General features: G+C 39.3%; 1 protein-coding gene across 11 annotated transcripts in view; it reads right to left on the bottom strand.

The window, feature by feature from the left end:
- Nucleotides 1-26,041, bottom strand: part of WWC3 (WWC family member 3) — a 145,880-nt gene that overhangs the window by 16,346 nt on the left and 103,493 nt on the right. For 8 of the 11 annotated variants that reach the window (XM_005309313.4, XM_008167177.4, XM_065580686.1 and 5 more), the window contains 7 exons: nt 21,830-22,072; nt 18,351-18,440; nt 15,878-16,446; nt 8,051-8,171; nt 6,783-6,860; nt 5,130-5,216; nt 3,494-3,686 (listed from right to left, as the gene is read on the bottom strand). In XM_005309313.4, coding sequence (XP_005309370.2) covers nt 3,494-3,686; nt 5,130-5,216; nt 6,783-6,860; nt 8,051-8,171; nt 15,878-16,446; nt 18,351-18,440; nt 21,830-22,072 — 1,381 coding nt within the window. The remainder of the gene's footprint in view (nt 1-3,493; nt 3,687-5,129; nt 5,217-6,782; nt 6,861-8,050; nt 8,172-15,877; nt 16,447-18,350; nt 18,441-21,829; nt 22,073-26,041) is intronic. The other 3 variants (XM_065580681.1, XM_005309312.3, XM_065580682.1) reach the window with 1 other exon arrangement.

The following is a 26,041-nucleotide window of genomic DNA, read 5'->3' on the forward strand; positions in this document are numbered from 1 at the left end:
GAGGACAAGGGACAAATGACTTTGAAATGAACAAAATAAAAAATATTGGGAAATAAATTATGGAGGATATAACAATTTTATGTCAATATTGCATACCACAAAGGAAGACACTATTCATTTGGTATATTTGTTGCATCATCAAAAAAAGGACTGCCTTGTTCCACAGCTGATGTTTATTTTGGCTCAATACTAGAGAAAAACATCTTTTGCAGATACTGACACTAAACATCAAAGGTGAAGAGTCCTATTACAGAGGTTTGTATTTGTTTTTTTAAAGACACAAACATTCCTCCAGGAGAAAGCTCTGACAGTCAGAGAAAGTTTAGTTGAGTCAAACAAGGACTGCAAGATAGAAGCTATACAGTAACTTTCATACCTTTACTTCTTTCCTATATCCGTGAAGTCTAGGGCTACTTGGGAGAAAAGACAGTTACCTTTTCCGTAACTGGTGTTCTTTGAGATGTGTTGCTCATGTCTATTCTACAATAGGTGTGCGTGCGTGCCACGTGCACCAGTGTTGGAAGTTTTTCCCCTAGCTGTACCCGTAGGGGAGTGCCCCTAGCTGCGCGCTCCCCCCACCCTCAGTTCTTGACGTGCCCCATGGATGGGGAGCGATGCCGACTAGTAGATGGCACCGGGGAGGTCGCCGCGCACCGACCTAAAGCCTAAAGTCTCTCTCTCTCTCGGTCCGAGGCTTAAATGACTTGCAAATCTTACAGCGATTGCTGAGATGAGTTTCACCCAAACACCGTAAACAGTCCGCGTGCAGATCATTCACTGGCATCAGGCGCCTACAAGTGTCGCACAACTTAAAATCCGGGTGCAGGGCATGCCCTGGTCCGGGTGCACTAGCTAAACTAAACTAAAACTAATTGAGTACTAACTACAGGTCACATACACTGAACAAACAAGAGTTCTGGGGACAAGCTACAGCAAAGCTGGAGCAGAGCAGTTCCGAAGCACCTTCACTGGCGGCAAGAAGGAACTGAGGGTGGGGGGAGTATGCAGCGCCCCTTATACCGCGCCATGGAGGCGCCACTCTAGGGGTTGCTAGGGGCACTCCCCTACGGGTACTGCTAGGGGAAAAACTTCCGACACCGGTGCATGTGGCGAGCACGCACACCTACTGTGGAATACACATGAGCAATCACTCGAAGAACAACATTTCTTAGTTTCTCTCTCCATGGGATAAGAGGGAAGATCCTTTCATGGATTGAGAACTGGTTAAAAGACAGGGAACAAAGGGTAGGAATAAATGGTAAATTTTCAGAATGGAGAGGGGTAACTAGTGGTGTTCCCTAAGAGTCAGTCCTAGGACCAAGCCTATTCAACTTATTCATAAATGATCTGGAGAAAGGGTAAAAAGTGAGGTGGCAAAGTTTGCAGATGATCCTAAACTGCTCAAGATAGTTAAGACCAAAGCAGACTGTGAAGAACTTCAAAAAGATCTCACAAAACTAAGTGGTTGGGCAACAAAATGGCAAATGACATTTAATGTGGATAAATGTAAAGTAATGCACTTTGGGAAAAATAACCCCCACTATACATACAATACAATGGGGGCTAATTTAGCTACAACTAATCAGGAAAAAGATCTTGGAGTCATCGTGGATAGTTCTCTGAAGATGTCCATGCAATGTGCAGCGGCAGTCAAAAAAGTGAACAGGATGTTAGGAATCATTAAAAAGGGGATCTAGAATAAGACGGAGAATATCTTATTGCCCATATATAAATCCATGTACACACACATCTTGAATACTCCATACAGATGTGGTCTCCTCATCTCAAAAAAGATATACTTGTTCCCATAATATAAGAACTAGGGGTCACCAAATGAAATTAATGGGCAGCAGGTTTAACAAATAAAAGGAAGTTCTTCACATAGCGCCCAGTCAACTTGTGGAACTCCTTGCCTGAGGAGGTTGTGAAGGCTAGGACTATAACATGGTTTAAAGAGAACTGGATAAATTCATGGAGGTTAAGTCCATTAATGGCTATTAGCTAGGATGGGTAAGGAATGGTGCCCCAGCCTCTGTTTGTCAGAGGGTGGTGATGGACGGCAGGAGAGAGATCACTTGATCATTACCTGTTAGGTTCACTCCCTCTGGGGCACCTGGCATTGGCCACTGTCGGTAGACAGGATACTGGGCTAGATGGACCTTTGGTCTGACCCAGTACGGCCATTCTTATGTTCTCTTGTTTAATCAAGGCTGAATTGAGCTTTGAATTTTTTCTGTGGGAAAAATCACTCACAGGGGAACAGAACGCAGGCATCAATGGTGGCAGAGAAAGATGAACATGATACATGGATCAAAGGCATGGAGAAAGAAGGCTGTGATCTTCTTTGAACAGTTTTTGGAATGACAACACAGGAGGTCACCACTATGAGTATGAAGGACAATTTCACAACTGAAAGAGTATGTAAGAATATCCATTTTCAGGCCACTAAGAAAGGATGGTTTGTATACAACACTTTGAACTGTTCTTTTGTCAATCTTTGGTGGCAGCAGCAACTATATAATTCTTTTACCTTTTCCAACACAATTTTCTAAGTAATAATATATTATTAGTATTCTTAACCTACCAAATCTCTCAGGAATAAGTGGCACCAGCACTCTATTCATTTTAGTAAGGCTCTGCATTAAAAAAGTGATGAAATACAGGCAGTCCTCGGACTTGTGACACAATTGGTTCCTGAAAATTGCATTGTAAGTCTAAATACTGTAACTCGGAACCGCAATCCACTCCATTGCAGGACCGAGCGTCGTAAAGTATTGTCGTAAGTCGAATCAGGGTGTCAATTCAGAAGCATTGTAAGTGCCGTTCGTAAAGTCGAGGACTGCCTGTAACACCACAAATATACAGCAAGTAATATTTAAAATGTTGGCATTCTCCAAGACCGGAGAATTCCTTTTAGCTAATTTCTTTTAAACATTTAAAGGGGGATTTTCAAAAATTCTTAAGTGAACGAAGAGCACAAGCCCACTGACTTTGAAAATGGCTTTTGAAAATTCCATCCTTAAATTATATTTAATTACAGGCAGTCCTTGACTTTACGATGTTTGAGTTACGATGAACAGCACTTACGATGCTTCTGAATTGACATCCTGATTCGATTTATGACAACTGGTTTAGACTTTACGACGCTGGGTCCCGCAATGGAGTGGACTGCGGTTCCGAGTTATGACATTTAGACTTAAGCCACAATTTTCAGGAACCAATTGTGTCCTAAGTCTGAGGACTGCCTGTACTTCTTGTTTATAAGACAAACCTCAAACAAACAATTATATCAGTTATTCTTGTTATCTACACAGAAAAATAGCCCTGATTATGACTAATCCAAAGAGATGCTCCATATCACTCCCTTCAAATTCCAGCTACACTTCTCTTATGCTTAAGAAAAAAAATAAGTACTTTTGGTGTCCTTTGCTGATATGGAAGTTACTTTTATTAACAATACCATACTATTTTTCAGGAAAAATAGACCACTTACCAAAAGTTCTTCTTGCTGCTGGTGGTCAACTGAACAAATATACAGCTGCAGCGATTTTAATTTCAATGCACTTGAATGCACAGGGATTCGGAAAACTTCATTAAATATTAATGGAGTTTGGAATTCCAAAGCTCTAGAGCAGTAAGTGGTTGGTGTGCCTGACTCCAGTGGAGGTAAGTAAACTCGAACATGTCTGGGAACAGCAAAACAAGCAAAAAACAGCACAACTGAAATAAAGAAAGCTAGGTTCAAATTATTTTTTAAGTTTCTAAAAATCAAACTGAACAATAAAAATAAATGTAATTTCTACATTCACGACACACACTTGCATTAAGGGAGTTTAGTCTTGCATTCGTTAAGTGAAAGAAACACGAAGTTGAGCAGTTCTTCCACTTTCCAACACTACTGATTAACCCCGAGACGTTACAATATAGCTACTGTTATTGTGTCCTGTCACTGCCCCACACCTCGGAGTTTTGCCTGAAAAGTTTGGCAGGAGGGAAGAAAAAAAAAAAAGTCATGGAGGGTGCCTTACGATTGACAATCCCTTACTTGCTTCTTTCACCGATGAAACGCCAAGCCCAAATTAATAGTCACTACCTTTCTGGATGACTGTCACTACACATGGCTCTCTTCAGAGACTATCAAAATCTCTTTTATTACACAGGAGCATGCATTGCACAATACAAGATGATCACCTTCTCCTTACCATCCCCAAGAAAACCAAACCTTTGTATTCTATATACGGCAGCAGACTAACATTAGGATAGTGACCCAACTTATTTTGAAATTATTTTTAGCTGTAGCTTTGGGGAGAGGGGAAAGAGGAGAAGGAACAAGCTTTATGATCAAGAGGCTTTATGTTATATCAAGAATCCCATTGGAATGATTTACTTTACAACACTCAACAATTCTACAGTACATCAACTTTCCAAAGTTTTCAGGCAAGTTCTTTGGTCAGAAATAAAACCAGACAACAGAATTTTCATGGCCCCTATTGTTTCTCATTAATTTAGAGATATATTGTCAGCTAAATTTCATCTGATGTTTAAATACAGAAATATAATTTCTGTATCATTGGGTAAGAAATATTGTAAATACACCTAATTATAAATGTAGGGATATGTTCTCTATATTGTGGCAAAGGAATGGAAGTGATGAACTGTCATGCTATAAAACAGATGTAGAGAGACTATAATTCCTCATTCTGAAACTCTGTCAGATAATTTCTTTGTTTAAATTAGATTATCTTTATGGATTCTATCCCAAATGGTCTTTATAGCTGCAAAACCTACAGAAGTACACAGTGCTCCTGGGCTTTACAGCTGGATTATTACAATTACCTAAGGGTCATAAATCATTACTTATGCGAGTAAAGGTTGCCATGATTGGGCCTTTAAGACAACTATTTCCTCCTTAATGGTCACTTGTTAATGTCCCTGAATATTAATACAACCCCCTACCCCTCACGCCCCAAACTAGATGGCTATCAAAACGTACAAATTTTCATTCTTCCCCAAATATTATACTATTTTATACAAACAGCATCTAGCCAGATTTATTATACATGTATGCTTGGGGAACAAAATAAGTAACAATCTGTAATAATCAGACCTTTGGTGATATTTGAGCTTACATTTTGCAGCCTTCTTTCACAACAGGACCAGTAAAGTTCTTCAACTCTAACACATGGACTAGGAGACATTCACTTCCACCATCATGCCTGGAAAAATAAATTGCCTGAGTAAGTTAGCAGAACTCAGTGATTAGCTTGCCAAATTTGGATGGAAGAATAAAAATGTTACAAGGAAGAAAAACAGCTCTGTTTAGAATAAGATAAATCTTTTATGCACGTGTGGTTGAATGAAGTCAGTTAAAACTCTGTTGATAGCCAATGTGATTCTGGGTATCACATTCTGGTAAGAGAAACACAATATTATTACACTACACTAAAGAATCTATCAGAACCAACAATATAAGAATCAAGTACTATTAAATAAAAAAAAAAAAATCTCATCCCTGCTCCCACGCTGCCAACCCTCAGCTACAACTGGGGCTAATCTAGCCACAAAAGTTGTATTGCTTTCATTATATGGCTATAGTTATAGCAGTACAACCACCTTAATGTAGATGAGACTGTATCAGCATGAAGATGAGTTATGCCACTAGAGTGATTTTCATATGGGAAGGGGAATAAGCTAATACAGGGGTAAGGCACCTTTACACTGATTTAACTGCATCCACACTAACGGTACATCTACACAACCCGCCAGATTGGCGGGTAGTGATCGATCTATCGGGGATCGATTTATCGCGTCTAGCATAGACCTGATAAAATCGATCCCCGATCGCTCTGCCGTTGACTCCGGAACTCCACCGCGGCGAGAGGTGGAAGCAGAGTCGACGGGGGAGCGGCAGCGGTTGACTCGCCGCCATCCTCACGGCCAGGTAAATCGATCTAAGATATGCCAACTTCAGCTACGCGAATAGGTCGACACCCCTCCCTCCCAGTGTAGACCTAGCCTAAGAGTTGTACCAGTGTAACTATATTGATAAACACCTCTGAACATCAGTTGCAGTTTGCCATGGTCTACATTCTTTCGCTAATTCATGCGCTGTATAAATAAGAGGTAACTTTTTCTTGGAAACTGAACAAACAAGTTAAACCTATTAGCTGAGATTCTGTGCTGCACCTCTTAGAGGCACAGAGCAGAACTCGTGGCCTAGATGGAGGACTGCTCTGGGGACTGAGAGGCCCCTGGCATAACACAGCCTTGGTGGCCTGTATAGGTGCCCATGGCTGTCATACAGGTGGCAGTGCTACCTGAAATCCCTGCAGCAGTGTGTGCTGTGACCAGCCCTCCCCGCAGTACCAGGGCTTGCAAGGTGATACACGGTAGGGAGCCTTAAACCTGTCTTCCACTGTGCCTTACGTGACACTAAGGGGCCAGAGAAAGGTGATGATCTCATGTACTGAGACAAATCCTCATCTTCTTACTCACACAAGAATTCCAAACAATGAAAAGGATACTGTGGAAACAGATGGAAGGATGGAAAAGTGCGGCAAACCAGGTGCTCCTTTGCCAACCAAGGTAGAGGGAACTGAATGGAATGCCTGACGGTAGTATTAATATACTGCAGTGGTTGGCGCATGATGTCCAGTAAGGGCCTGTTTCATGCCCACACCCAGCTAGCACTGCCCTCAGTGTTCAAAGCTTAATAGATAAGACCCTAGAAGGAGAATCCTGGTGGACAGTATCTACTGAAGAACCCAAGTATCATTACTTACAGGAATCCAACATGTATTTGTGGTTCTTCACTACTAGCAACAACATCACTGTAAACAGGGTCTTCAACATCCTCATTCCTACATGGGGAAAAAAAGCCAACTGTAACCTAAACGCTGATTTAGAGGTTTTTTTTTTTTAAATGAATAGAATGGATATATCCATTTAACATGCAAAAAAATGGATAGAAGCTTCGTGACTTGTTTTGTGACCTGAAACACTGCAAATCAGAAAACATGGGAAAAGCTCATTAGGTAATCTAGGGTATGTCTAAATTTCAGTCAAACACCCGCAGCTGGCCCACGTCAGCTGACTCAGGCTAGCAGGGTTCAGGCTGTGGGACCATAAAAGCTCCAGCCCAGGTCCTTGGACCCCGTGAGGGGGAAAGGTTCCAAATCCTGGGATCCAGCCTGAACTCAAACATATACACTGCAGTTTTATAGCTCTGCAGCCCAAGCCCAGGTCAGCTGACACAGGCCAGCCACAGGTGTATTATTGCAATGTAGACGTACCCATAGCTAGGCTCCTGCCACTACAGGACATTCAGCTATATGTTCTACAGTGGTTACACTAGACCAGTGTTAAATGATGTAAGGAATGGGCCTTCTACAGCTTCTCTGGAAAAACTATTCCACAGTCCAAGAGATGTCACTTTTAAAATGCTTTTTTTCCAAGATATTCTTTCCTTGATTACTGTTTTACAGTATTTACACACTTGTATATTGTTATACATCCTTCCCTTAATCATCATTTGGCCAAGCTACACATTTTAGTTTTACAATTTTCCACATAAGTCAATTATTCCTTCCCTTTAATCATTTTTGTTACCCTTCTGTTTCCAGAATTGTAAATAGTATTTCGTAAAATATTGTTTTCATGTTGATAAAATATAAATAAAATACACAATGATAAACGCTGAAATCAGAAAGGTATTAGGACAGGATGAGACAGCCAAAATACTTCAGCAAGAGGAAAAAGCAGCATTTTACAAGTAAAAGGGGGGAAAAAATCTTATAGGTTGGCAGGAGTGATACAGAGGTGGAAGTGACATACGAGCACCTGTGAAAATGACAGTGGAATGGCATGTAGCCAGCCTCCATTCTTTCTAAAGCATTTTAACCTAATATTCTTACATTATTAAATATTGGGCATTATCATGTATCAGATAAGAAAAAAATATACCTATTTTAGAAATTTACAAACTATTTTTGCAGACTTTATGTGGCAGAAAAAGGACATTTCCAATTTATTGCGCATTTATACACCTGACCTTTTGCTTAAAGCTTCAAACACGCCACTGTCACTAGCCAGTGAATAATCGGATAGACATGCTGAGACTCGCCTGGCTCGCCTCGCCGACCTTCTTGCACTGTCTTCGCGTAGAGTTACGGCTATAACGGAGGGGAAAAATTAAAGAAAGTGTCAGGTTGAGGCAATCTCTCACAATTCATTATATAAAAAGCAAATTTAATATCTCTTAAACTGCCCAAACAAACATACAGTTGATGTAAATACAATTACACATGCTGGAACATTATTGCAACTTAGAAAAATAGTAAAATGGATTGGAGTTACTTTGCTGGAGAATTTAGGAAGGCTGTTAATGGCTAATTTCTCCATAACAAGAGAAAATATAAACTGATCTACTCACTATGCAATGTATTTCTGAGAGACCCGCCACCACCAATGGGGTAAGCCTTAAACTGCCTCAATCCCAGCACATATACACACTATATCCTAATATTAGGATTTACCTATTAACCATCCCTTTATAAATGTGTGCCACATTGGAAATATCCAGAATGCCTATTTCTTTTAACCTAGCTAAAAAGGAAAGATTTAGGAAGTAATTTGCTGTTGGTAGTACGGGGTTTTTATTTGTTTTTTTAAAAGTTAATTCCCCCAACCACAAATCAAACTGGCTTAATCAGACCATAGTAACAGCTTCTACTTGCAGCATGAGGCACACTGTCAAAATGGACCTGAACCTGACAAGTAGAGCTGGATGGCCATTTAAAAAAAAAATAATAATAAAAAAAAAAATTGAAAAATGATGATATTTTAAAAAAAATATATGACATTTCCCCTTCTCCCTGCCCCTTACCAGCAAACTCAAACAAAAATAGTATGGACAATCACTTTCATATCATAAAGTGTATAACAGAATGTATGCAAAATAGTTTTGCATATGCAAGTGAGTATTGCCGTGTAGAACCTCAAATGGGCATGCACAAGTGACAGTGCTCAAGAACTGAGTGCATATGCAAAGTTACGCACATTCAAAAGGCCCTATATGTTTTGAAATTCCATGTCTTGAGTCTGAGAGATATCAAACTGATTTACTTAAGTGTTTCCTCATTGCAGAGGTATCGCAGATGATCTTTCCAAATTTAATTTTCTTTCCCTCAAAGGAAAAATTAAAACAGAAAGCAGGAAAGCAACTAAAAACGTTTTAAGGGAGGTGAGTAGTGAGATGTGGCATTCACAAGTGGGGGAAAATAGAAACACATCATTCCCCTATCCATGCTGTGATATTTCAAGGGGTGGTTTTGAGTTGCATCAAACTGCAACAAGCAACCCCTTAAGGCAACTGTTTGTTTGCACGTGCATGGATGGTAATGGACAGTATATTGGAAAAAAAAGATTAAAGCATACAGCCTATTACCATGGAGAAAGTACACAATGTATATCCTACGACAAACAAATAGCACAATTAATTAATAAGTGCATCCTAAAGATTAATTATTTTAATGAATGGCAGTAGAACATTAATATTCATGAAGGATGAAAAGCACCCCCCAGTGCAAAGGGCTAGCCCACTGCTGGGCATATATGATGCACAGGCCTTGGGCAGATCCTCTGAACTAAGGTGAATCTCAGCCCCTTTTGAGTGTAATATGAAGAGGACCACATGATTACTTATAATGTCATGCTCACGAAAGCCCTCAAATTACTACTGCACGTGTGCAGCTGCTGGTTTTCAAATATCAGTACCTGCTGTCACCAGAAAACTTTGGTCAGGATTAAATTAATCATGTGTTTCAACCTTCCACTGGACAACTTCACGATGAAGTTTAGCTGTCACCTAGATCAATGGGTCTCAACCAGTGGTACACGTACCACTGCAGGTACGCAGAGGTCTTCTAGGGGGTACATCAATTCATCAAGATATTTGCCTAGTTTTACAACAGGCTACGTAACAAGCACTAGCGAAGTCAGTACAAACTAAAATTTCATTTTGACTATGACTTGTTTATACTGCTCTATATACTATACACTGAAATGCAAGTACAATATTTATATTCCAATTGATTTATTTTATAATTATATGGTAAAATGAGAAAGTAAGCAATTTTTCAGTAATAGTGTGCTGTGAAACTTTTGAATTTTTATGTCTGGTTTCGTAAGCAAGTAGTTTTTAAGTGAGATGAAACTTGGGGATACAAAAGACAAATCAGACTCCTGAAAAGGGTACAGTAATCTGGAAAGGTTGAGAGCCACTAATCTAGATGACTTACCTCATTGGAAGCCTGATCTACGTTACAAACTCAAATGTTAAGAAAACAATGTATTTTGAGACTTGCAAAAGGTGAAAAGACCTGTGCAGAATCCAGAATTCAATCAACAAGATGCAAGAGGATCCAAGTGTTTGCCTTTGTCGTTTGATAACAAACCATGTCTACCCTCCTCCAAATCTTAATGTTTCTAGCTATCAATATCTACCTGGGAAATTTAGACCTTCAGTCAGGAGTGTCCCAATCTCTTCCTAAATCAGCGGAAGTGTCTTTGAGCTTGAAGAAAGAACTAAGCTCTCGGGGATCACTGCTTCCCATCTTAATTGTCCAGTAGAGATCATCATGCAACACAATGCACTTACCAAAAATACAAGCAAACTTCTCAGTTCCAGGTAATTAGAGAAAGCAAAGGACTGAAGAAACGATATTCAAACTATGATGATGTTTGCGCAATGCCCCACTATGAGGCCCTCAGGATGGTGTGTGACATTGGTGGGTTTTTTTATGCTACTCATTTCATTTTTTGGTTTGTCTACATGAAAAAGTAGCATCAGCATAATTTAAGGTGTGAAATTGAAGTAGTACATTTTAACCGGTGCAAAAGGCTGGATGGACACTCTTATTTTAGTATAAGAGCAGCTTACTTTGGATTAGTTTAAGTCAATTAAGAACAGTTTCAGCTAGATTGATATAAGCCACTTTTACATCAAAATAAGTGTCCCAAGAGCCTTTTGCACCAGTGTAACTGTATCAGTTTAAACACCAACTCAAGTTACACTGGTGCAATTTTTCACTACATGGATGGCTTGTATGGATATAGGAGATGAAAGTAAACCTTGTAACCATAAGAGGCACTTTGCAAGCTCTCTGCTTTGGGCTGTCATCTTTTGGAATCTGTCCGGCCGGAAAAATTGATCTCAAAATGCACCAAGGTGAAGCCATGAAAAAGTGATGTTACAATAATGTTGCAACTTACTAATGTTTTTATTGCTGCCTGGAGGCCACGGAAACACCTGATAATACACCTCTACCCCGATAGAACGCTGTCCTTGGGAGCCAAAAAATCTTACCGCGTTATATTGAACTTGCTTTGATCCACTGGAGTGTTCAGCCCCGCCCCCCCGGAGCGCCGCTTTACCGCGTTATATCCGAATTCGTGTTATATCGGGTCGTGTTATATCGAGGTAGCGGTTTATCAGGAAAATCCCACAGAATTTGGGAGATTTGGCAAATATCAGAACACGCCTTTGACTAGAAAATCAACATGAAAAACAGCTTGACAACCAGAAAGTAACACCATGTTTTGGATTTCATGTAATGGGATTTGCCACAGGTTTTAGTCAAACAAAGTTGGAAACTGAAAAGTTTTATTTAAAATAAAATTTGGTATTTCTAGTGTAGAGGCAGCATCTCATCTTTTACTACCTTACTCCATATCTTAAAAATTTGAATACAAAATACTGACCTACATTTTCAGAAATGACTCGTGATTTTGGGTCAGCTGACACACCTTAAACAGGCCTGGTTTCAGAAAGTTCTTAGAATCCACTATCTGAAAAAGTGGCCGTTTTAAGGTGTCTCAAACGAGCTGTTAAATAACTGAGGAACCAAAATCACCAGCTACTTTTGAGAATGTAACCCATGTTTCATGAACTTGGACTTTATGTGCTGTGTAACAGCTCAAAATGCATTTTAATAGCAGAGTTAAACCGTCTCCAGAAAACAAACTTATAATGGAGACACAAACAGACCCTAATCTGCAATGGTACTGTTGGGCATTATCAAGATATAATAAAGCTGAAGCTTACAGAAAAGTTTTTCTGAGAAGTCATCCGCAGCCATGAATATAATGTTTAGTAGACATAGCAAAAACTTACGTATCCCATAATGATTAAACATATATAATGTGATACCAACTAAAATCCAATGTAGCTCAGCCACCCTCTTCTCCGCATGCAAGTCATACAGAACATACACACTGCACACACACAAAAACACGCTAAGCATTACAGGCAAAACCAGCATAATAAGTAATTCCAGGTTCACTTACAGTGAATTTTTCTGCTGTGCCGCATGAGAAACAAGATACAAAATGAAAAGCACATGGTGATAAATCAATTTTTCAATCTATGCCAATACTTTTTATACAAAAGATTATTTAGACTCTAATGGAAACTAGATACCTAAATAATTGTATCTGGATCTGAATTTTCCTCAAGTTTGGTAATGTTTGGAGCAAGGATTTTAACTTGGCCCATTGTAGAGATAAGGGTGGGCTGTGACGTTTGGATCTAAATCCAAACTTCCCCCAAAGTTCAGGGTTGTAGATATGGATTTTCTCTTTGGGTCCCTCTTTACAAGAAAGCAGAATATTCCTCTATATTTAAATTAATATATAATTTAAACTAACAAAATTCATGATGGAAGTTCTTTAAATTAAAATTCACGGAAGAGGAAACAGGAAAAAATGTAAAAGTTTAAAAACAATGTTCTATTCAGATGTGATTTTTTTCCCCCCTGTGATCTTTGCAAGCCTCTTCCTGCAAGTGAGTTGAATTCCAGGCTCAGTCAGGTTCTTTTTGTACACATCATAAAGTCACCACATATTTTAGCATATTCTCAAGAGAGATGCCAGACTGGAGGAGCAGCAGAGGTGCCGGTCAACATTGAAGTGCATAAACAAGACATTGTGTGAAGAAATCTTGCACACTGGCTGCATGCAGTAAACAACGGACTGTTTGCTGGGACTGTTGGTTCCTCCCCCACTTCCATGAGTAATAATGTTCATCAAGATTACTACACAATTTATTTTATTTGAATATTTAAGGAAGTTGTTTGCAGTGTTGTCAGAATTACAATTTGTTCCCTTTGCATTATGCTACGACACCAGGAGGTGGCAGCAACCAAACGCTTTGCACAAGAACTTAAAACCATAAAGCTAGCTCTAAACCCCAGAGTTCCAGTCTGTGGTATATGTACCCTGCCGGTACGTGAGCATCCTGTTCCATCAGTTCACTTCACAGTAGTTCTTCAGGTGGTATGTGAACCAATAAAGTTTGAGAAAAGCTACTAGAAAACAGCCGCTATGAAACAGAATGCAAACTATCCAAGCCAATCAATTTACAGAGTGCAAAAGAGTCAAGAGCCTCGGCAAGAAATGTGAAGGGGGAACCATTTTTTCCTAAATATTTGTTTTAAAATTCACACATTAAAAGCAGCTCAAACGAACAACACCAGAATAATTCTTTGGCCTTTACTGTTTTTCTACTTCCAATGTAAACGTTGCATGCTATACACAGAGAAGAAATAGGTGAACACAGTGGAACGGGAAGCGCTCTAGTGACAAAAACAGAAGAGAATGTTTAAATGAAAGAAAAGACAGGAAAGAAAACTTCACAGGGGGTGGGAAGAAGAGTATAACTGAAGCAGCATCCCAGCCCCATTACAGCCTTCCTTATCTCAGCACGCAAATCAGGTCTTCATTTCTAGAAACTATGAATAGGTAGGGACTTACCACATACACAGCCATGAAAAACACATCATGGACCTTGAAATCTGGTCTTCCCCGCAAAATTTGGTCTTTTGTGTATTTTTACCCTATATTATACCATATACTTTTACCCTATGCCTTCAGAGCTAGGTGATGAGAGAGTGGCGGCTGCTGGCTGGGCACCCAGCTCTGAAGGCAGCACCACCGCCAGCAGCAGCGCAGAAGTAAGGGTGGCATGGTATGAACACATCCGCAAAATTTGCTATTTATGCCATGACCAACCCGTGAAAAATGTGTGATTTCTCCGTGATTTAATATACCCCTACTCATATTCAATTTGTGATCCACTATAGCCTGCAGATCCTTTTCACCAGCGCTACCACCAAGCCAGTTATTCCCCATTTTGTAGTTGTGCATTTGATTTTTCTTTCTTAAGTGTAGTACTTTGCACTTGTCTCTATTGACTTTCATCATGTTGATTTCAGACCAATACTCTAATTTGTCAAGGTTTGTTTTGCATTCTAATTCTGTTCTCCAAAGTGCTTGCAACCACTCCTAGCTTGGTTTCATCTGCAAATTTTATAAGCACTCCATTATCCAAGTCAGGAATGAAAATATGGAACGGTACCAGACACAGGACTGACCCACACAGGACCTCACTAGATATGTCCTCCCAGTTTGATAGCAACCATTGATAACTACTTTTTGAATATGGTCTTTTAACAAGTTCTATACCCACGTTATACCACTTTAATCTATACCATATTTCCCTAGTTTACATAAGAAAATATCATGTAGGACTATGTCAAAAGCCTTATTAAAATCAAGCTAGATCATATCTACAGCTCTCTCCCCCACCCCGCAATTCACTAAGCCAGTAACTCTGTCAAAGAAAGAAATTAGGTTGGTTTGGTCTGACTTGTTCTTGACAAATCCATGATGACTATTCCTTATAACCCTTGGACCCTTTAGGTATTTAATAAATTTGTTCCAGTATCTTTCCAGGTATTGAAGTTAGGCTGACTGGTCTATAATTCCCCAAGCGCTCTTTGTTCCCCATTTTAAAGGCAGGTACTATGCATGTCCTTCTCCAGTTCTCTGGGACCTCACCCATCTTCCACGAGTTCTCAAAGGAAACTGGTAATGGTTTATATGTGGGGAGCACCCATAATGAATGATCTATTGTGATCATTTGCAATACAAGTGGAATAGTAACTATTTCAGTACAAATGATATATATTTTTGAAAGTGTGTTGTGGTAACCACAGATTTTAGAGTAGAGTTATTGTCAGAGTATAACTGCCCCTCCCCTCCTACACTTCAAGATCTGGCAATCCCTAATGGTCTCAACCAGCTCACTTGTTTGTCTTCCCCCTAAACTCCTGTATGCATGTCAGTTCACGTAAACAGAACAGGTGCTGGGTGGCACCCATCCACCCCAATTCTGGGGCAAATAACACTTACACGTAGACATTACATACCATGCGCACACAAATCAAGGAATACAGTAACACCATAGACTTACAAGCCGTTGTGTTTGCCTGCCTCATACAATTGTAAAACAAAAGGGTCTGATCTGCATGAACAAGGTAGATTTAAAAGGGGTAGTTACTGCTGTTACTTGTGTTCTGTCATTGTTTGTTCCTAGTTCATCCAGTTCAGGTTGCATCCCCATTTTCCTCCATCAAACTTACTGCTATTACTAAGTGTTTTTGGCACACAAAGAGAAGTGATATCAGCTGGCACAGTCTAAGACTGTTCAGGTTCTCTCATTCAGGATTTTTCCTAAGACGTAAGCATGCAGGCCTATTATTTTTAATCAACAAAATTGGCATATTTTCAGAAAAAGTACTGACGTTTCCATTAACAATTTATGTTAAAGTCTAAAAGAATTACTACATACACTCTCTGCACTTCACCTTTGAACAAAAAAAATTTAGTTAACATCAGATGTAGAATTGTTTTTTAAAAATTAAATTAAAAAATAAATCGAACTGATAGATTAAAATGCCATGCTTACATTTTTCTTGTGTTTTTCATTATCCCTTGAAGATTAGGTGAGACAAAATGGTAATGAAGAAAACAAACTCACCTCCACCAGTTTGGATGTTTGCCAGGTGTGGTCCCATTTCTTGCAGTCCATCATCCACGGGGTAGGCAGGCGTCTGTGATGAAGTTGTTCCTTGGGCATCGTCACCCAAAACCGAGGCCCGAGCTCTGCGCATTTCTAGGGCTCCTACACCCGCTATCTCCTCAAATCCTTCTGACATCTGGGCAAGTGGAGAATCCCGAGAAGCAGAAAGGAAGGGGGTGTCCAGAGGGGAACTTGGAGGGGACAACGATGACAAGGAGGACCGTGATGACAGGGATGCCAGGGATTGAGGAGTATCCAAGGACCTCCTTTGTTTATTGAAGTTACAATGTCCAGTGGAATCAGAGTACTGCACATCTTTACTGAGAGAATCAAATGGAATCAGGTCAAAGCGCAGATGTTGTGCATAGTCAGTAACACTGTCTGATTTGTCATACTGTGGGAGGCCATAGATGTCCGTGAAGCTGACAGAGCTTAGAGACCCTCTGCTGGACGCCAGTGATCCTCGGCTGGATGCCAGTGATCCCCTACTGCTGCCAGAAGACATTGTGAGGGTGCTAGCAGATAAACTAAAACAGAAAAAGATCCATTAATATATGAATTATATAGCTAGAAACACAGCATAGATAGAAAAATAATAACCCACATTAAGATAGAGGATTTTACATGCATTCAGCATTGTAATACTTAGGTTAAGGGCCATCTTTCTTCTCCTCCCTTGCCTTTAGGCTAAAGGTGATGAAAGTAGTATAAATAAAGTGGAGCAAGAAGGATCATCACATCCCTTTCCTCAAATCTGCAGATGGCTCTCTGTGGGTTTTGGTGGAAAAGTGGCCAGAGAGAGGACTGGTGAGGGAAAGTCATAGATTCATGGAGTTTAAAGCTTGAAGGGATCATTAGTTCTTTAGTCTGAACTCCTGTATATCACAAGCCATTATATTTCAATCAGTTGCTTCTGAATTGAGTCCAATAACTTGGTTCAGGAGGAGTGGGACATCAGCAGAACAAGGAAACAGTCACTCTATACAGCTTTATATGCAAGCAAACTCACAGAATTCCCATTTGAAAACCTTGTGGGAGCTTTCAAGTTGCAATTTCAGCACTAACCCCATTCCTCTGCCACTCTCCAAATGTGGAGATAAGAGTATAGCTGTGGGTAAAGTGTGAACCAACAGGAGCTAGGCTCCTGCAGGTGGTGTGCTGGTGAGATAAGGGGTCCTCCTCAAGAGCCAGCCCAGGAGGCTGATCCCTCACGGAGATACTCTCAAACTTGTAGGATTTCTCTGTAGATCTCAGAACATCTTCACGTTTAGAGGGTGACATCCTCTGTCTCCTCCATAGCATGCAAACCCCTACTCTGAGTGAGTATTGTCTTGGAATGTCAGTGTAGTGAATCTGTTAGAATGTTCCAAGCACATTTTATCCTCTTACATTTTCTCTCTTTCTCACTTCTGACTACTCTGTTTACCCTTTTATGCCAGAAATGAACCCTGACCTCATTTCTCTCTTCCGCTCTTCAGAGTTTGGGGGGTGGGGGAAGAGGGGGTTGGTTGGACTGTGGGTAGCAATAGTGGTTGTCTTGCTGCTGTTGCCACTGTACTCATGTTTTTCCTTCAGCTGAAAATTGTAAGATTTGCATAAAACTGGCAGATTGGAAAGAGACAGTTCTGATAGTGGATGCTGGGAAGGCGCATCACTACCTTTTCTGTTTCTTCTTAGCCCAAACTCCAGTGCATCAAGCGCCTATTGTTTCTTCTTTCACATCCCTCCTCAAAATTAACTTCTCCCACAAAACATAGCCCATGTCCGTAAAATGCTGCCTCTCTGATTATATATTGACTCCCCATTTACCTTCCTCTTGTCACCGAGGAGTTGCGTGTCTGATTTGTACTGTCTATTTATTCTTCTGTGTTGTTTTCCGGTACAGCACCAGAGACCATCAGTGCTTAAGAAACAAGCAATCACTAATGTGGGCTTAAGAATGACACCCTGAATATAACTGAATTTTCTGTCTTTTGTCATGCATAGTTTAAAGGCTTAATCTTGTTTGTGTATAATTTTTTATTTATAAACAAAAACAATCATAAAATGGGTTCAGCTGTATTTCTCCTTTCCACATATTATACAGACAGATCTCACTAACTTTCAAACCAGGCAGTCCAGATAGCTATTATTAAAAGTGAAAAGTACTTTTCTCCTTTTTAATAACACTCTATCCAAACCACTGAATTTACGACACATCAAATACTTTGCTAAACTGCAAGCTGTGAATGCCTTTCAGTGCCCAAAATGTACTTAAAAGAAAACAGATCAACAAAGTAAGAACCAATGCCCATCCTTTACTTATATTACAAACATACAAAAGAAGTACGAAAAAGTAAAATGGTCTGTTCTGTTTGTACTTTTACTTTTTTTCTGTTGAATTCAAAATTTATTAATTTGTTTAAAATATTATTTTCTCTAAAGAACTCACCTTTTTAACTGGGAGTGTAAATAGGAGGCTAAACGAGTTGCTTCTTCCAGCTGCAAAAGCAAACAATTTCTCTTCTCCTGTAACAGTATCCTATAATTAAAAATTGCAATTATTATTTTTCTTCTTTTGTTTATATTGCAGTAGTGTTCAAAATGTGCTAAGAGCTTTCCAAACACAGAAGAAGAGACAGTTCTTGTTGTATTGGGAGTAAACAATGAATCTTTTTTTAACAAACAGAACTAGTTCACTTAGGGCAATACACAGTGTTTAATCCATGACGGAACTCCCATTGAGAGCATAGGAACTGAGAGCCTTATATAGCACTTAGAGAACTGCAGTAACTGAGGAATAAGGAACCAAAAGAAAACACAAGAGCTATGGTGGTGAAGGTACATAACAGAAATTGCCAAGGCCAACCATAAAGGTACCTAAGCTGACATGTAAGAGGCAGGAGCAGCTGATTAAAAACAAGTATCAGAGGGGTAGCCGTGTTAGTCTGGATCTGTAAAAGCAGCAAAGAGTCCTGTGGCACCTTATAGACTAACAGACGTATTGGAGCATAAGCTTTCGTGGGTGAATATTCGCCAGTACCTCAATTACCCATACAGATTGAAAGTCAAACTTCAAAAGGAAAAGAAATTTTTTTTGGAGAACTTCTGTTCTGTTAAGCAGTTTATCACCGAACTCTGTGATCCTGGCTTTCACTCAGATATACTGTGGCAGGAGAGGAGTGAGGAACCACTGGGAAAAAGGATAAGTATCGAACTGACCTTCAAGTAATGCCCCAAGAGTGAATATACTTTAGTAAACTGTAATTATAATTTTTTAATATTTGTTAATATATTTCTTGTATTGTTCTCCTTCAAACAGAAGTTAGAAGCATTTAAAACATTAAACTATGATAAAAACTTCTTTCTTCTTGAGGAAAAAGTGACCATTATTGTTTCTTTACCGAGGCAAAAGCAAGTGGCCAAATTACTCAGCATTACTGCCCGAACACGAACGGAGTCATCATAACTTTGCCTGTACTATATGCTTGTAAGGTACCCTGATTACATTTTGAAACTATTAAACTTTATTTTAAAAAGGTGCAGCATTTGTTCCAATCCCTCCATTTATTCTCTACCAGAAATACAGAGTTCTCTATGTTTTTTCTGGAGTTTTATTCTTTTAACTCCAAATTAAAACCTTTCCCTCCACAGATTAAAATCAGGGGGGTAATTTGTTCTGTTTCTTGGCATATTATTGGCATAATATGTCTCCATTCTGCAGCCCAGACCTGATACTTCCTCAGTCCTCAAGGCTCCCAAACTGGCTGATATTTGGAATGCAGGGGAACAAAGGGGTGGGTGTCCAGAGCTCTCTGACTTAGCTAAGGGCAGTGTTTCTGGCTCCACAGAAAGTCCCATCAAACCCTCCTTGACTGGAAAAACAGTTAATAAGATACAGGGGTTTTGACAGAGAGGGTAGTAAAGGGGAATCTTTTGGATGAGTGAAATTAAAAATTAAAAGTTAGCCTTAACCACTCATATTATAGCTATTTAAGAAACAAGAAAAAGCTACTTTCTCTACACAGCATAATCTTGAAGCCCCTGTGTAGTTCTCTGTACGAGTTTTAAGTTATGCTAGCTCTTCATGTGCTTAACGTTACATTTTAAAATCAGTAACAACAGAACTCTTATTAAATGTGCTTAAACATCAACCCTTTTTTGCAAGCTGGGGGAAGGAGATGGGATATGGAAGGAGATCCTCCAATGATAAATGTTTTCTGTCTCTGACGGACAGAATAATTAGTCTAGTCTCTGGTGGTGTTCTCTCTCTTATTATAAAAAATACAGCATCCTTAAATATTGTGCTAACTTTTGCTCAATTTCTTGCTAGAATCTGAAATATCAAATATCACCCTGGAATGTTGGTTTCCACAGCACAGACTACAACATGGAAAAAGAGCTTGCTCTTTTTGCCAGCACAGTATGTGCTACCTAACATGAGATCCCAAAAACAACAAATAAAATTTACTACACTGCAGTGTAAAGTGAACTCCCTTCTCTGTCATTTTCTAGGCTCGAGTGCCAATATTGCAAAAATCACAAATAATGTCATACAAAACATTAACTGTATTTATTTAATCACCTATGAATTCTCTATCACCATTTGGATTTACTGCCTGAAGTAAGCCTGATCAAGTCAAATAGAGTTCTACAAACTCAGATATGGGGCCATTTTCAATTATTTATAAAGATCAACTTAATCACGTAAGCATTAATGTTTAGACAAGATTGTATTAATATTGCTCAGTGTAGTGTCCTCAAGTGTCAAAGTTGGCTTTTTTCCATTAATTCATGCCTCAACCTGTGAACAAAAACCAAAAGAATGCACAGAAAATCTGGGAAAACGTCTCACAGATGCTAGCTGCTTGCATGGAAGAACTAAGTGGACAGAAATATTTTCTCCGGTGTAAGAAAAAGTTCACTTAGCAACATTATTAGAGTATTAGGAGAAATGAGTTTTAGACAGAAGCTCTGTCCCTCTAATTGGAGGCATTTTATAATATGCACAGTTTATTGACATACTTGGCCGGAATTATAGTCTGTTCCTTAAATTCGGTGACAATTTATGGCACCCTGAAAAGAACAATACACCTCTACCCTGATATAATGCTGTCCTCAGGAGCCAAAAAAATCTTCCCGCGTTATAGGTGAAACTGCGTTATATCGAACTTGCTTTGATGCGCCGGTGCACTGCTTTACTGCGTTATATCTGAATTCATGTTATATCAGATTGTGTTATATCGGGGTAGAGGTGTACTTCCCCCAAGTGAAGAATGTTTTCATTTTTAATAACAGAGACCTTCATATTGGTTTTAAATACACAAAATTTTTATATAGCATACTCAACAAAATCTTAGGGCCACATTTGGGTCCAGCCAAACCGTACACTGCACAGGTCAATGGGAAAGATGTGTGTACAACTACAGCATAAAGGTCATCTTTAAACTTCCCGAGTCCTGGGGCTACTACTGTGTGCAGGGCTGGTCTCTGTTCTGAGGTCTCTGCTGTGCCAACCAACTATCCCCATCATCTCTGGTCACCATTGTTTGGGTCCCCATTCATCCTGAGTAGCTCAATGGCATGTCTCTGCAGCTCAGAGCTTTTCCAAAGATAAATGAAAAACTGACATGATTCTTATCCGTTCTGCTGCACTCCCGGGATCTGAATAGGAAAAGGGAAAGTGACTAGTCTTGTCAATTTCACTCTAATACCGCTTACAGGAAAGCTTTCAGAAGATTGGATCTAAACAGTGGCATGGTCAGGAAGTGCTGACTGGGACCCCAGTCCCTTTTGTAGGCAAAGTGCACAAATAACCACTGTAGTGCTTTGATCTCATATAAAGCTGGTAAACTGCACCAGCTCTTCACTTGGAATCTATGCAGCTGCATCCTATGGTAGATAAGAAAATAATCTGTTAAGTCCCCAAACCTTTCAGTGGCCCCCTGAGCAGAACTGGCCCGAGCCTGCTGAATTTCATTCTCCAAGCGCCTTTTTTCTTCCTCCAAACGTGCAATGTATTCTGGGGATCGTCTCTGCTGACTGATGAGCTGCAGTTCCTGAAGGAGAGCCTCTTTCTCCTTGATGAGCTGAAGACGGTCCCTGTCCGCCTCAGCCATTCCTGGCCAAGATTCATTATCTAGCAAGGCCAGCTGCTGCTGTATATTGGAAACTCTTGGGGGAAAAAAATGAGAGCACGCATAAGAAATAGATAAGTAACAGGGAAAAAACACTGTGGAATAACTGTTGAGGAAAATCACTCCCAGACCACTAGAACTAAGCTACTTTTATTCTTAAAACTATTTGTATACGTGAAATAAACCACAAAAAGTTGCAAGCATACATTTATGATCTCATATAAGTGAATATGTTCAGATCTATAGCTTAACATCCTTAACTTACACATACACCCCATTATGTTGGGCATTTAACAGGTACTTAATGACTTCTTCCACATGGTACCATATATGTTGCAGACAGATTCAAAAGATGACATAAGGATACAATTGGGGAGTTTACTCTCAGCTTCCTCTCTTTGTTGGCTTTAAATTAGATCCTAATTTACATCTGAATTTTTTTAAATAGCAAACGAAGAATTAACAAAACTAATCATCACAACTATCATAATTAATTAGAGTGGACAATGTCCGCCATGATATTTTAGCAGTTTTGAGCTGCTATAATTCATATTATAAAGATATTATAAAGATGTGGGAATAAAATTAATAGTTTTAAGACGACTAGATGCAGTTAACATGAAACTCGTTGGCTGCTGTTCCAAGGAAGGAGTCTGAGTGCTGTTTGTGTAGCCTAAGAATCTGCCTTCTATTCTGAAGGAAGTAGTCCCCTTTATTTCTTATTCTCCCCAGTCAGGATTTTGGGAATGTTTTGAGCCATCAACAAGTCCCACAGTGTATAGAGCCAAGCTATTCTCCAAGTGACTGTATATCATTCAGCTAAGAAAAATCTTTAAGGGGCAGAAAATATTTGGCACTCCATGACTGACAACTCAAGGACAGGAATAAATAAGTCACGAGTCCAAAAAATATGGGGCTGGAGCAGAACAGTTGCCGCCAGGAGCAGCCATTATACAAGTACTACTGGGAAGAAGCCAAGCCCTCCCAGTCCCACCACTCCAACAACTTATTTCTTTTGTCTGAAAACAAAACACAAGCCGTAACAGCCTATCCGCAAACCAAGAATTATTCAAGACAGTACTTCAGCCTTACGGTGGTATGGTGACGGTCAGAGAAGTAGAAATGAACACACTTATCTTGAATATTATGAGTTGAGCAATGCCTAAGTCATGGAGTTTATTTGCATAAACACTACTCCCCTCTAGAGCGGAGTTCTTTTTAGTTTCCTAACAAATCAAGTTTCTTAAATTTAAATTCAGTTTGAACAGTTTCCTTTTTGCCTCCTTTTCATTCTGACATGCCTCTGAACATCCTCATTTTACCCAGACCTGGAAGACCCAAATTCCCATGATCTCAAAGGCCTAAGGGACAAAATCTGCCAACCACACTAAGTTTGTTGACAAAACTGTCAGCGTAAGCTATGCTGGCCAACTTCCAGTGTAGATGCAGCTATGTCAACAGAAGAATGCTTCTGTTAACATAGTTAACTTCATTTGGGAAGGTGGCATTCCTACACTACCCCTTCTGTCAGTGCAAGCTGCATTTACGCTCAGGGGTTGTGCCAACATAGCTATGCGGGTATAATCTCTGCAGTGTAAACACAACCTAGGGGTGGCAGAATCCGGTCCTAATTTTGTAAAGCCAAACAATTCTGATAGGCAACTAAACAGAAATAAATCTCCTGATACTGAGGTTTGTCCATCACTTCTGAAAACATGTCAGTTTTAAGTTTTTGTATATGTAAAAGGAGACAGCAGGAGTACAGAATCAGGGTCAGTGCACCTCAGTGGGACTATTTACCTAAGTAGAGTTTCTAGGATATGACCCTAAAGGTTAAAATCTAAAAAGCCTAGCCCATATTGTTAAAATAGCTTAAAATAATTAAGACACAAAAAAAATCAAGAGACCTTTTTATTTTAGACTGTGAACAAAAATCCTTCAAAGCTATATATTTGTTCTATATATATAAATTATATATAAATTTAAAAAAATGTCCAGAAGTTTGTTTCAGTATGTGTTCCCTAGCGAAAATCTGGAATGCCATGTCTACAGGAAACCTGATGTAAACAACCACGTTCTTGTCAATCAATTACCAACACTCTGACAGCTCTTTCAGTAAAAGTGGAAATATGCACGAGGAAGAAAGTTTTGTAGGTGCAATATAAAATTTGCCATAATTTTTCCTCAGTTCTTAGGAATGTTGGCAATTAATCAAGAATACTGCCATGCTGAATAACTTAAAAATGCTCAGTGGTTTCATTTTATTACAAACATTTTTAGTTAATATTTTTTAAGTCATGTTCATGAAACAGATTCAAATCTGATAAAGCCAAAGAGGAACATATTCATTTTAATCAGTTAAAAAAAAAAGATAATTCTATGTTCAATCCTGATCAAATAAATCAACAAATTACATGCAATTTTATAAATATGGCAATTAATTATATCAACCCTGCTCCTGAAATCCAGATTACTTCAATGGTACTCTACGCATGCCCAGAAGTCCATCAGTGAAAATCCAATTGCATTACTGGGGTCTACCAAAGGATTTTAAATTCTGTCAGGTGAGTTTGCTGAAAGACTATTGACAGACAGCTGAAGAGTAGTAGTGTCTGGGACAGTGATAAGATCTGAAGCAAGATTTTTTTTAAATGTTAACTTACAATAAACTATTATTTTAAAAAAATCTCGTTAATGAAGTGGGATAAAAAAAACTGGTATGGAAACCTATAACTAATTATTGCATATTTCAAGTCTAATATGCACCCGACTACATTCCCCATGTACTTTCAAACATTGTACCAAGCGTCAAGAGGTGTATTTACTGCAATAAAATTATGACCAGCACATTAGGGGCAAGACTCATCTCTTAAATAGAAGAATCACTTCTTATCACAAACTACAGTTACACCAGTCCCAGGAAAAGCTTTTCAATACCTAGTAATTGCACTACTGGCCATCCATCTCAGTCACTCTTTGAAAGGATTCCATTCATCTAGTTCGATAGGATTTTTTTTTAATTAAATATAACTGAAATCAAGGTTTCCCTTGAGCTGGATGTGCCTCTTCATTGGAGCTAACTAAAATGTTTCCTCCTTTTTTGTGCTACTTTCTGTAGGTCACATTTCAAAAATGTGAAGTTCCTACATCAGATTTTTCACATTGTTTTGATAGCCCTCAGGCAGGAGATTTAAGGTACTGTTTAAACCAATGTCTCCTTCTTGTCTTACTCAATGTTGACAATCGTGGCTTGTCTTGAAAAGGACCTCTAACTATCTGAAGACTGTTTATTTGAGAGTACAAAACTTTCTTGTGAAGCATTTAGGGTTGCTACACCCAATATACCTGACACCCATGAAAACAAAGAAACGAAAAGTTAGGACATTTATCTTCTACTCCTCCACCCAGCGGAACATACCTTTCCACTACTAGACACTACAGGCCACACAGAACAGCCTTAACTCTGTTGATGACAATTTGGTAAAGAAGTCTTCAGAGAAGTATTCTTCTTAAAGGCTGGTATCCTTAGGAAAGCAGAGTTAAAGTTATAATGCATGGCCTATACTGGGTTATGGTAGCCGTAGTAATGGTTAGGTATGGCCTGTGGATAAAGGAGAAGTTAGTGTTAAGTTACTTAACTTCATTTCTTTGGTTTTGTGAGTTTGTCTCAAGTATGTTATGAGTAGAAACTTTAACACCTTCACAATGAAGTTTGTTTATTAATTTCCTAGGTTTTTGGGTTATTTTAAATTCTTAAGCAGGACAAGCGTGGGGCAGAGGAGAGGCAGAAGTATTGCTGCAGCTGGAGAAGATTTTATCTGTCAGCAGCTGTGCATGAATCTTTGCGTATCAGCAGCTATGTATGAAACTTTCTCTGTTGTGGGATAAAATCTAAAAGAATGTGTAGCTCTTGACAGGAGAATGTGTGCAATCAATCAGGTTTTCCTGGCCCCGCTCAATTAAATTTAGTCACACAGCACATAAACTAGCAGCATGATTATAGGCT

This window comes from Chrysemys picta, chromosome 1 (assembly GCF_011386835.1).
Source record: "Chrysemys picta bellii isolate R12L10 chromosome 1, ASM1138683v2, whole genome shotgun sequence".
NCBI lineage: Eukaryota > Metazoa > Chordata > Testudines > Emydidae > Chrysemys > Chrysemys picta.